The sequence below is a fragment of the Myotis myotis genome, unplaced genomic scaffold, assembly GCF_014108235.1.
Source record: "Myotis myotis isolate mMyoMyo1 unplaced genomic scaffold, mMyoMyo1.p scaffold_m19_p_10, whole genome shotgun sequence".
In the NCBI taxonomy this organism is placed as follows: domain Eukaryota; kingdom Metazoa; phylum Chordata; class Mammalia; order Chiroptera; family Vespertilionidae; genus Myotis; species Myotis myotis.
This window is the reverse complement of record NW_023416314.1, coordinates 80,006,612-80,019,226: the sequence shown is the minus strand read 5'-3', so window position 1 is coordinate 80,019,226 and position 12,615 is coordinate 80,006,612. Positions and strand designations below refer to the sequence as shown.

Here is a 12,615-nt window from a genome sequence, read left to right as displayed (position 1 = left end):
GTGTGTCCCGCAGGGAGGATGCTGGGAGGAAAAACCAGCTGTAGTGGAGGGGCGCTTTTTTTGTTGTTATTCTTTTTTTGATCATGGACATTTTCTTTTCTTATGTTTTATCTTTTCTGTTTTTTTATTTTAATATGTTTTTATTGATTTCAGAGAGGAAGGGAGAGGGAGAGAGAGAAACATCTATGGCTGTCTCTTGCATGCCCTCTACTGGGGATCAAGCCCACAACCTGGGCATGTTCCCTGACCGGGAATCGAACCAAGACCTCCTGGTGCATGGGTCAGCACTCAGCCAGTGAGCCACACCGGCCAGGCTGATCATGGACATTTTCACCCAAAAGAAGACAGAGAATAGCATAAAAAATGCCCGTGTACCCCACTTCAACAAATATGGCCAATTTGGTTTCTCTTTATCTCCCCACATCTCTCTTCCTTCTGGACTGTTTTAAAGCAAATCCCAGTCATCATATCATTTCATCTGTAAATAGGTCTGTCTGTGTCTCTAGGAGATGAACACGCTGTTCATGTCATTATCACACTTTAAAATTAATAATCTCTTAGTCCAGCCAGTGAGGCTCAGTGGTTGAGGGTCAACCTATGAACCAGGAGGTTGCGGTTTGATTCCCGGTCAGGGCATATGCTCGGGTTGCGGGCTTGATCCCTCGTGTGAGGCACACAAGAGGCAATCGATCAATGATTCTCTCTTAAGGATGTTTCTATCTCTGCCCCCCTCTCCCTTCCTCTCTGAAACTAATAAAAAAATTATTTTTTAAAAATCAATAACCCCTTAATGTCATCTAATATATAGTCAGTGTTCCCATTACCCAATTGGTCCAAGAATATCTTTTATTTTATTTTTTTAAAATATATTTTATTGATTTTTTACAGAGAGGAAGGGAGAGGAATAGAGAGAAACATCGATGAGAGAGAAACATCTATCTGCTGCCTCCTGCACACCCCCTACTGGGGATATGCTCACAACCAAGGTACATGCCCTTGACTGGAATCGAACCTGGGACCCTTCAGTCTGCAGGCCGACGCTCTATCCACTGAACCAAACTGGTTAGGGCCCAAGAGTATCTTTTAAAAGTTTGTTGAACGAAGATGGCAGCATAGGTAAACACCTGTTCTCACCACCTCCCAGAACCACATCAAAATTACAACTAAAATACAGAACAAGCATCATCCAGAACCGCCTGAAAGCTGGGTGAATGGAAGTCCTACAACTAGAGACATAAAGAAAGTAGGTTGAGACCTGTAGGAGGGGCGGAGGCGCAGAACAGGCTGGTCTGGCACCCAATCAGAAGACGCTCAACTACAAGGCTGTGCACACAGGGTGCACCTGGAGTGCCCAGCTCAGGTGACTGGGGAGGCTGAGCCACTGGGCCCTACAGGACACCTGCTACACAAGGCCACTCTTCCAACTCCAGGAGACATAGCAGCTCTACCCAATACATAGAAGCAAACACAGGGAAGCAGTGAAAATGCAAAGACAAACATCACAAATGAAAGAAATGGAAGCAAGCAAACTACTAGATACAGAGTTTAAAACCATGGTGATAAGGTTACTCAAGGATCTTGAGACTTTCAAGGATCTTAGTGAGAAGGTGAGAGAAATGAAAAAGAACCAGCCAGGCCCTAACCAGTTTGGCTCAGTGGATAGAGTGTCAGCCTACGGACTCAAGAGTCCCAGGTTCGATTCCGATCAAGGGCATGTACCTTGGTTGCGGGCACATCCCCAGTAGGGAGTGTGCAGGAGGCAGCTGATAGATGTTTCTCTCTCGTTGTTTCTAACTCTCTATCCCTCTCCCTCCCTCTCTGTAAAAAAATCAATAAAATATATTAAAATAAAATACCAAAAAAAAAGAACCAATCAGAAATTAAGCATACACTCACTGAAATAAAGAACAACTTACAGGGATTCAACAGTAGGGGATTACCAGAATCAAATCAACTATTTGGAATATGAGGAAGCAAAAAACACCCAATCAGAAGAGCAAAAAGAATAAAAAATATGAAGAAAGCGTAAGGAGACTCTGGGACGTCAAGCATACCCACATTCACATTATGGTGCCAGAAAGGGAAGAGAGAAAGCAAGATATTAAAAACCTATTTTGGGGTTGGGGGGGCAATGGGGGAATAAGGACACATATGTAATACCTTAATCAATAAAGAAAAAAAAGAAAGAAAACCTATTTGGCCGAAACCGGTTTGGCTCAGTGGATAGAGCATCGGCCTGCGGACCAAAAGGTCCCGGGTTCGATTCCGGTCAAGGGCATGTACCTGGGTTGCGGGCACATCCCCAGTGGGAGATGTGCAGGAGGCAGCTGATCGATGTTTCTCTCTCATCGATGTTTCTGACTATCTATCTCTCTCCCTTCCTCTCTGTGAAAAATCAATAAAATATATTTAAAAAAAAAAAAAAAAAAAAAAAACCTATTTGAAGAAATAATGACAGAAAACTTCCCCTCCCTGGTGAAAAAAATAGACTTATGAGTCCAGGAAGCACAGAGAGTCCCAAACAAGAGAAACCCAAAGAGGCCCACACCAAGACACATCGTAATTAAAATGCCAAGGGCTAAAGACAAAGAGAGAATCTTTTTTTTTTTTAATATATTTTATTGATTTTTTACAGAGAGGAAGGGAGAGAGATAGAGAGTTAGAAACATCGATGAGAGAGAAACATTGATCAGCTGCCTCCTGCACACCCCCTACTGGGGATGTGCCCGCAACCAAGGTACATGCCCTTGACCGGAATCGAACCTGGGACCTTTCATTCCGCAAGCCGACGCTCTATCCACTGAGCCAAACCGGTTTCGGCGACAAAGAGAGAATCTTAAAAGCAGCAAGAGAAAAGCAGTTAGTTACCTACAAGGGAGTGCCCATATCACTGTCAGCTGATTTCTCAATAGAAACTTTGCAGGCCAGAAGGGAGTGGCGAGAAATATTCAAAGTGATGAATAGCAAGAACCTACAACCAAGATTACTCTACCCAGCAAAGCTGTTATTTAGAATTGAAGGTCAGATAAAGAGCTTCACAGACAAGAAAAAGCTAAAGGAGTCCATCACCACCAACCCAGTATCACATGAAACATTGAAGGGTATTATTTAAAAAGAGAAAGAAGGGGGAGGAGGAGGGATAAAAAAATATGAACAATAAAATGGTAACAAATACATATCTATCAACAGCCAAATCTAAATAAATAAAAATCAAAATAAATGAACAAAAAATCTAATAAAAAAATAAACTGGTGAATAAAAAAGAATCAGAAGAATGGAAGCATGGAACAGATTGACAAATCTCAGAGGCAAGGGTGGTGGGTGGGAAGAGATTAACCAAAGATCTTACCTATGGACACAGTAAGTTGGTGAAGGCCTCCAGTGGGGCAGGAACCGGGTGGAGGGGGCAGTGGGGGGCGGGGAATAGGGACATCTGTAATACTCTCAACAATAAAGATTTTAAAAATTAAATAAAAAATTTGTGGTGAAATACATATAACATTTACCATCGTAACCACTCTTTTTAAAATATATATATTAAATATATACATATTCTTCTTGATTTCAGAGAAGAAGGGGCAGGGGGAGAAAGACAGAAACATCAATGATGAGAGAGAATCATGGATCATCTGCCTCCTGTACGCCCCACAGTGGGGATCGAGCCCCACAACCCGGGCATGTGCCCTGACTGGAAATCGGACTGATGACCCTGGGTTGCCCAGGACAGCGCTCAACCAGCTAAGCCGCACTGGCCGGGGCAGCCACCCGTAAGTGTACGGCTCCGTAGTAAGTACATTCCTGTGGCGCCGCCAGCCTCCAGGACTGTTTGTGAATGTCTTTTCGCAGCTGGTTCGTTTGAATCAGGATCTGAGTAAGGTGCACACATTGCACTGGCTGGCGTCTCAGCCTGTAACAACCTTTCCTTCCTCTGTGTTTCCTTCTTTCTGTTTCCTTGATTGAAAACACTGTGCTCTGCCCGGCCGGTGTGGCTCAGTGGTTGAGCGTCGACCTATGAACCAGGAGGTCACGGTTCGATTCCCATTCAGGGCACATGCCCGGGTTGTGGGCTCCATCCCCAGTGTGGGGCGTATAGGAGGCAGCTGATCAATGATTCTCTCTCATCATGGATGTTCCTATCCCTCTCTCTCTCTCTGAAATCAATAAAAATAATATTTTTTAAAAAGAAATAAAAGAAATTTAAAAAAACACGCAACACTGTGTTCTGTAGACAGAATGTCCTGTTCTGGTTCTGGCTGATTGCTTACCCAATAGGGGTTTGCAGGTCCCTCCTTGGGGGGATGCGGTGTGGGGTTGAGGGCTTCCACGGAGCCATGCAGCTAAATAGGGAAAGGGAGTTCAGGGCAGAGGGGACAAGGAGGCCAGAACCCTGGGGCTTTGTTCCCCAGGGGCGCACAGGCACCCTGCCTTCATGTCAGACATTGTTGGAGGCGCCAAGGACCCCGCTGGGAACCAGAAAATGTCCCTGCTCTCCTTGGGGCTGGAGACCTAGACACCGTCCTCCAGGAGAGCAGCGATGTCCCTGCCTGCTGGCTTCCGGGGCTACCGCGGGCTCCGGGTACGTGGGCAAATCATCTGGCCTGCCGGCCTGCCCACCTCCTCCAGGAAGCCAGGGAGAGCCCTGGACACCAGCTGGTACCAACTCCGAGCCTGAGGCTGCTGCGGGCTGGTCTGCCGGCCTCCCCCACGTGGGAACTCCCTGAGGGCTGGGCTCTTTACCTCCCTGGGCCGTTCCCTCTCCTGCCAGTCCTTCCTGGCGGCCCTTTGCATGTCCTTGGCATCAGATTCAGCGTCACCCCCTCTTTCTTACCTTCAAACCAAAAACATCGTTTTCCTCTGGAAAGAGCACTTACTTGAAATAAACCAAAAAAACCCTCCATTTTTAACGAGTTACATTAAACGCAGCACGTGCTAAAACTAAAACGGGAACCCAGCTTCCTAGAGTAAATGTGATGATCCCGAAGATGTTACAATTCCCTGGAAAAGTCCGTTTTCACCAAGTTACTCCATCCAGTCCCATTCCCCTGCTCCCGCAGGCCCCAGATCGTTTGCTTTGGGTACCCCTCTGCGCCCCATGAAAACTGCCCACATCTGCTTTCTCCTTTGCTTCTCACAGGGCCTCTGCCAAAACCAGCCTGGCCCCCCATCCGGGATATTCGGCCTTCTCAGCCATGGAGGAGGCAGAACCCCCAGACAGTGACCCGACCCGTGTGGGGGTGTGGCTTGGTCTGAAGGGCACCTCCTCCCAGGAAAACAGACTGTGAAGGTGCCCTCCCTGCCTGGCGCCCCTCCCCCCTCCCTCAGGTTGGTCTGCGGTGGCCGCTGGGAGCAGCCGGACCTTTCTTCTGCAGAAAACACGGGAGCCAGGCTGGCAGGGGTGTCGTCCCCTCCGTGCCAGGCGCGAGTCCAGGTCATGGGTGAGGAAGGGCAAGACGAGTGTTGTTGCTGGGTCAGGGTTTGGGACAGTGTCTTAGCCCATTCGGGCTGCTGCCACAAAATACCATAGACCCGTGGCTTACAAACAACAGACATGCACTTCTCACTGTTCCGGAGGCTGGGAGGTCCAAGATGGAAGCGCTGGCAGGTTCCGGGTCTGGCCAGGGCCCTCTTCCTGGTTTATAGAAGGCAGCCTTCTCGCTGCGTCCTCACACGGTGGAAGGAGCAAGGGAGCTCTGTGAAATGGCTTTTCTTTCTTTTTTTAAAAAAATATACATTTTTATTGATTTCAAAGAGGAAGGGAGAGGGAGAGACAGAAACATCCATGATGAGAGAGAATCATTGATCGGCTGCCTCCTGCACACCCCCCACCAGGGACCCAGCCCACAACCTGGGCATGTGCCCTTGACCGGAATTGAACCCGGGACCCCTCAGTCTGCAACCGACGCTCTATCTGCTGAGCCAAACCGGCCAGGGTGAAATTGCTTTTCTAAGGGCACGAACCCCATTATGCCCATTGGGGCAAATGGAGCCCTATGGCCTAATCACCTCCCAAATGCCCCGCCTTCTAATACCGTCACCGTGGGGGTTAGGATTTCAACATACGAATTTTAGGGGGGGGGCACACATTCTATCTATAGCATTCTAGAAGACCCCAGGGAGCAAAAGGTTCAGCTCCCCCTCATTGAACAGACAAGGGGCCCAGGACCCTGTGGGGGGGGGGGGGGGAAGAGAGTTACCTAATGGCTCACGTGACCCATTCGTGACAGAGCTGGGACAGAACGGGCTCTCTGACTTCTGATCCACTGTTGTCCTTCCGGGAAATGGGGAGGATGGAGCCGAGAACCGTGAGGGCCCGCAGCCTGGCTGGAGTGTGCTGGTAATAACAGCAGCCCACACAAAGTGGGCCTCCATCCTCCTGTCTGAGCATGTTTACTGTATTAACTCGTTGTAACCTCGCAGCTCAGCCCCATGGGGCTGGTGTGTTCACTGTCCCTATTAAGAGATGGGAAGATGAAGGTGACAGAGGTGAGGCGGCTTAGAGCAAAGCGGCTGAGGAGCAGCGGGCTGAGAAGTCCGGGTGTCGGCCCTCTGCCCACACGCCGCCTCTCTGGGCTGATTGCCCAGTGCCCACTCCCCTGGCAAGGGACTGGGCTTCTCTCGGCTTTGGTTTCCTTATTAGTAGATTGAGTAATAGCAGTGCCCCCTGTTTACTGTGCCTGCCATAATGTCCACACCGTACACAGCTCTCAACGCGGGCCGGCAAAGCCAGGAAAGGGCCGAGACGGGCAGTCCCTGTCCTTGTGTAGCTCACGTCCTGGCTGTCGGTGGTGGTTGGACAAGGGGGCACCGATCACAGACATTTCTAGCTCATCGCTTCTGAGGTGCACACTTTGTTCACACGCTAACATCTCTAAAATGTTCTAAATTCAATATGGAACGTGGCAATAGTGGCAAAGCGCGTGATGGAAATTCAGAGACACCGAGAACAGTGGGGCCCGGCTCTGCAGGATGGGAGGGACTCCGAGGGGTGAGAGGGCAGGAGTGGGCCTTGTCCTCCGTGACAGTTTCTGGACCACTCCCCTCCTCCAGCGTGGCCTGCCCAGAGCGAGCCTGCCCTCCGGCTCCATGGCTGGGCGGGCTGAGGAGAGCTGCCATGTTGCAGAGGCGTGAGAATGAGGGTGTCTCCCACTCCAGCACCCTTGCCTCCCTTTACTTCTTTCCTCCCTGCCCGCCCCCAGAGGGGTTGCTACTCAAAGGCCTCTTGTGCCTGCTGGGGTCGGAATCCCATGCCTTTGTCTTCTCCGGTTCCAGTGGGCGCCACGGCTGCCCTGGAGCACTAGCCCGATGTTGTTTGTATGAAAAATAATATGATAATTAATAAATAGCCCGGCCGGCGTGGCTCAGTGGTTGCACGTCAACCTATGAACCAGGAGGTCCCGGTTCAATTCCTGGTCAGGGCACATGCCCGGGCTGTGGGCTAGATCCCCAGTGAGGGGCGTGCAGGAGGCAGTCGATCAATGATTCTCTCTCATCATTGATGTTTCTATCTCTCCCTCTCCCTTTCTCTCTGAAATCAATAAAAATGTCTTAAAAATAAATTTATTTAAAAAGTAGTAATACAAGAATAAATTCTGTGTTTCGTGTGCTCACACTGTAAACCGACTTTTGCCCACCCCTGTATACCTCAAATCCAACCACTTCCCTCTGCTGCTGCCTTCTCTAAGCCCCTGTCCTCTCTCACTTGATTTATCATGACAGCCTCCTTCCTGCACTCCTGCCCCTTCATCTGTTTTCAGCCCAGCAGCCAGTCAGATCATCTCACTCCCAGGGAAGCCACAGCCGTGGCCACCGGCCTGGCTCCACATAGCCTTTCTGCCCTCTTCTCCTACTGCTCTCCCCCTGGCTCACTGGCCTCCTTATTCTTTCTTTCTTTATTAAAATATCTTTTTATTGATTTCAGAGAGGAAGGGAAAGGGCGAGAGAGATAGACACATCAATGATGAGAGAGAATCATTGATCAGCTGCCTCTTGCATGCCCCACACTGGGGATCCAGCCTGCACCCCCGGCATGAGCCCTGACCGGGAATCAGGAATTGAACCGTGACTTCCTGGTTCATAGATCAACGCTCAACCACTGAGCCACGCCTGCCTGGGCAGCCTCCTTATTCTTTAAGCAGCCAGGCCTGCTCCTGCCCCAGGGCCTTTGCTCTGGCTGTCACCTCTTTCTGGAATGTTCTTCCCCAATATCTGCAGAGCTCACTCCCTTTCCTCTTTCAAGTCTTTGCTCAAGTGTCACCTTCTCAGTGAGGTCTACATTGGCCACCTTAGTACTGCAACTCCTTTTCCACCCACCTCGCCCTGCAGTTTGGATCCCCCTTATAGCTAGCTCTATTTTCCCCGTGGCATTTAATTCTTTCTATTATGTTTGCTGTCTGTCTCCACCCCCCTACCCCCCACCACCATTGAGATGTAAGTTCCCTGATAACAGAGATTGGAGATCGGAGATCGTTATTTATACCTGAAGAGCCTGGAACAATGCCTTGCACACAGTAGGTGTTCAGTAGAGATTTGTGGATGAATGAATTGGCAAATTAGAGAGGGATAAATTCGTGGTAATGTAGAATTAATCTTTGAGGAGAAGTAGGTGGGTTCAGGGATTAGAGAAGATAATACCTGAACTGGATCTTGTAGTACACCTGGAAGGTGAGGTAGGTGACGGGCAACTGATCAGCCTGAAAAAAGCATGGAGGTGGGAGAGCTTGGCGGCAGGGCAGGAGCTGGGGGGAGGTGTCAACCGGTGATACCTAGTTGGAGAGGATATTAGCAGGCTAAGTTGAGGCCAGACTGTGCAAAGCTTGACTAGTAGATGCAGGTACAGGCTTCTCCTACTGCCAGGACCAGCTACAGAACTTATGGGGCACAGTGCACATGAAAACGCAGGGCCCCCTTGGAAAAATGTCAGAATGACAGCAGAGTTGAGTATTAAATCAAGCTCAAGGCCCTTCTCAGAGCAGGGCTTTGGGTGGCTGCACAGGCTTTAGGCCCATGAAGCCAGCCTGCCTGTCCCATGAGGGAGCCGGTGAGAGCCTCCAGCGGGACAGACCTGTCATTGGAGCTGGACTTTAGGAAGATTGTTCTGGCATGTCTGGCGGGGCAGGTTGGAGGGAGTCTAGGCAAGAGCATGGGCCGGGGAAGACTTCTGAACACCCAGCTCCCTTTGCTCCTCCAACCCCTTCCTCTTTTCCCTTCTTTCCAGACATCGGCAGTGCCACTCCCTCTGGCCACCAGAGGGCAGATCATTCTCACAGATTTTTCAAGATGAATTTGGGTGGTGGGGGGCGGTGGCGGGTGGAATAGCCTCTATTCTCACCTCTTCCTTTTTTTCTCCCTCGACTCCTCTGCATTTCTTCCCCAACTTCTCCCGCAATGGCTGGGTGCCTGGATGGAGCTGGGGTGGGGCATGGGGAAGTGTCCTGGAATCGGGTGCACTTACTGAGACTGGAGATGGTAGCTGCTGCTTTAGGAAGTATTTTCATACCATCCTCTCATTGCAGCTGCCTCGCTGCCCCTTTCTCTGGTTGACTTGACCAAGGGCTCTGCTCAAGATACTGTAGCTGGGAGTTGGAAGTCAAGGGTCAGCATTCCAGCCAGCACTCCCCGCCCCCCACAACCCCTGGGCTGGCATGCTCCTGCACTTTGGGAATTTGTTGGTTGAACCTGGCTCCTGTGGGGGTTCTGGCTTCTGCCCACCTTAAGCTGCTGCTGAGCCCGGGGAAAGGGGGGCAAGTTCTAACATGTCTGGAGTACTAGGGGTGGGGGCAGCTTAAAGCCAGAGGAATCAGGCTAGCCTACTGCCTCGCCCTGAGGAGACAGTCTAGGGCAGCGGTTCTCAACCTGTGGGTCGTGACCCCTTTGGGGGTCGAACGACCCTTTCACAGGGGTCGCCTAAGACCATCGGAAAACACATATATAATTACATATTGTTTTTGTGATTACTCACTATGCTTTAATTATGTTCAATTTGTAACAATGAAAATACATCCTGCATATCAGATATTTACATTACGATTCATAACAGTAGCAAAATTACAGTTATGAAGTAGCAACGAAAATAATTTTATGGTTGGGGGTCACCACAACATGAGGAACTGTACTAAAGGGTCGCGGCATTAGGAAGGTTGAGAACCACTGATCTAGGGGAAAGGGACGAGTGGGCCTGGGTTGCCACACAGACTTCCTGTTAGAGTCAGGGGCTCTCCAAAGGTGAGCAGGGGCTCTCCAAAGGTGAGCGGAGCCTCAGAGTCCATGAATCCAATCACCTCGCTTTATTGATGGGGAAAATGAGTCCCAGGAAGGAAAGGAACTTTTCCAGTGACCCGTTCTTTGCACCATCATGCGGAATTCTCACTTTCAATCAGGTTCTATATTCTTTTCCTTGAGTTTCTTTGTCTTAGAACTGAAATGTGAATTAAGATGAGACTGTCTTTCTTATCTTGCTTTGCAGGAGTACTTAAAAAGGTAACTGGCGCCCAGTGGTGTGGCTCTGGTTGAGCACTGATCTATGAACCAGGAGGTCGCAATTTCGTTCCTGGTCAAGGCACATGCCTGGGTTTCCTGCTTGATCCCAGCAGGGGGCGTGCAGGAGGCAGACAATCAATGATTCATCGTTGATGTTTCTCTCTCTTCCTCTCCCTTCCTCTCTGAAATCAATAAAAAAATGCTTAAAAAATAACTAGTACTTTAAAAATAAATGAAAAGGTAGCTGGCATGACCATATGACTATATTGTGATGTTGTTTTGTGCTATTTTGAACAATTTAAAACTTTTTTGGGGGGGAAAGGTAACTGGAATTCAAAGATGTTATTTAGAATGTGATTCTTTCAATAGAGGGACGTCGAGGAGGCTAAACTCATACACATTATGTGACTTTTCCAAGATCACACAGCATATTCACTCCGTGGGGTTGGGGCTGGCATGCTGGGCTGGGGCGACCTCTGCAGCCTTTCACAGTCGGGAGCCAAGGACGCAGACCCGGTGCTTGTCTGGGACCTTGACGAGAAGCCACGACAGAAGATGGTAGGTGACAAAGGGTAGGTAGATAGGTAATGGAATAATGCTATATTTGACAGCTGATAGACATATTGACAGGTTGGGTGACAAAAGAGATGGATTTTACGAGCTCACCCACAACAAGCGGGCACGCGGAGAGGAAGTTGCTTTAGAATCGCAGGGACGCCTCACAGCCTTATTTCCTATTTAGTCAAATAATAGCACGCACAGGAGTTCCACGCTCCCCGTTCAAGGTTTGAAAATACCCGAAAACTGACGGAAAGAAGCGAAGAGTTAGACTCGGTGCCACTCGAGGGAATGACCCGGGGCTCGCCGGGCCTCGGGTGTTGCCGGAAATGGCCGACGGCCGCCGCCGTCGGCTGCGGGGCGGGGCGGGGGCGTGGCCGGGTCTCCGCACGCGGGACGGCTTCGGGTGTTTCCGGAAACTGCCGAGAGCCGGCTGAAGTGGGCGGGGGAAGGCCCGTGGGCGTGGCCAGAGCACCTGGAGTCGCTTCGTGGATTTCCGAAAACAGAGCCGAAGCTCGGTCTTCGGGATCGAGGAGGCGCGCGCGTCCCCGGGGGTTGCCTTCTTCGGTGTTTCCGGAATTCACCCGTAGTCGGCGGCCGGGAGAAGGAGGCAAGCCGCCCTCCCGTTCCAGGCCGCTTCGGATGTTTCCGGCTGCTGCCGGCGGAAAGAGCCGAGGGCCGGCGGTGGCGGCGGCCATGTTGGGAGCAGCAGGTCCGGCGGCGGCTGCCTGTGTGCCGGGCGCGGAGCAGTGCCGCTGAGGGCAGGGGAGGAGCGAGGCAGGCGGCCGACTGCGGCGGCAGAGAGTAGGCGGAGCGGCGCGGCCCGGCGAAAGGCGGCACAGCCCAGCCGGGGGTCGGGGGGGTGCGGTCCGGAGCCGCTCGGAGCCGGCGCGGCCTAGCCCGAGCGGCGCATCCCCGGGCTGGCGTGAACGGCTGCCCGGCCTCCCCGCACCCCCGGCCGGGGCCCATGCGGCGGGTGCCTCTGCTGTGAGAAGCCCCGCCCGGCCGGGCTCCGCGCCTTCCCTTCCCTCCCTTCAAGCTTCTCGGTTCCCTCCCCTGAGATACCGGCGCCATGTCCAGCGCCCGGACCCCCCTACCCACGCTGAACGAGAGGGACACGGAGCAGGTAAGGAGCTCCGAGGGCTGCCAGCATTCTCGGCTGGGCCCCTGCACCTTGCAGAGCCTTCTCCTTCCTCTGCTCTCCTCGTGCCCCGGCTGCCAGCCTGCAAGCTCCAGCTGCCCTGTCATCTGTCTTTCGGCCCCGCACATCCCCCTCCGAGTCCTGTCCTGGGACCCACCTCCTCCGGGCTGCAGGCTGCACACTTGTCTTTCTGCTGACCCCCCTTGCCCCCTCGCCGCCCTCCTGCGCTCTTCCGTGTTACCTCCCCAGCTTCCTCTTCTCTTCCCTTTTTTCTCGGGGGCCCTTCTGGTCTTCCTCCACCCACGCTTGCAGCAGCCACCCTCTGCTCAGCGGATAGCACCCCGCGATTTGCTCCAGGTCGTGGTCCACCTCTTCCTCTGCCTCTCTAGCCTGGTTTCCCCTCCGCCCGCACCGGTCCTCCCGGCCCCCGGTTGTCCCCC

General features: G+C 51.6%; 1 protein-coding gene across 6 annotated transcripts in view; it reads left to right on the top strand.

Moving 5' to 3' along the window:
- Positions 1-11,523: 11,523 nt before the first annotated feature.
- The window catches only part of MARK2 (microtubule affinity regulating kinase 2), a 57,175-nt gene continuing 56,083 nt past the window's right edge, over positions 11,524-12,615 (top strand). For 3 of the 6 annotated variants that reach the window (XM_036326846.1, XM_036326854.1, XM_036326848.1), the window contains exon 1: positions 11,526-12,160. In XM_036326846.1, coding sequence (XP_036182739.1) covers positions 12,107-12,160 — 54 coding nt within the window. In that variant the 5' untranslated portion in view covers positions 11,526-12,106. Of the gene's footprint in view, positions 12,161-12,615 lie in introns of all 6 variants that reach the window. The other 3 variants (XM_036326847.1, XM_036326853.1, XM_036326855.1) reach the window with 2 other exon arrangements.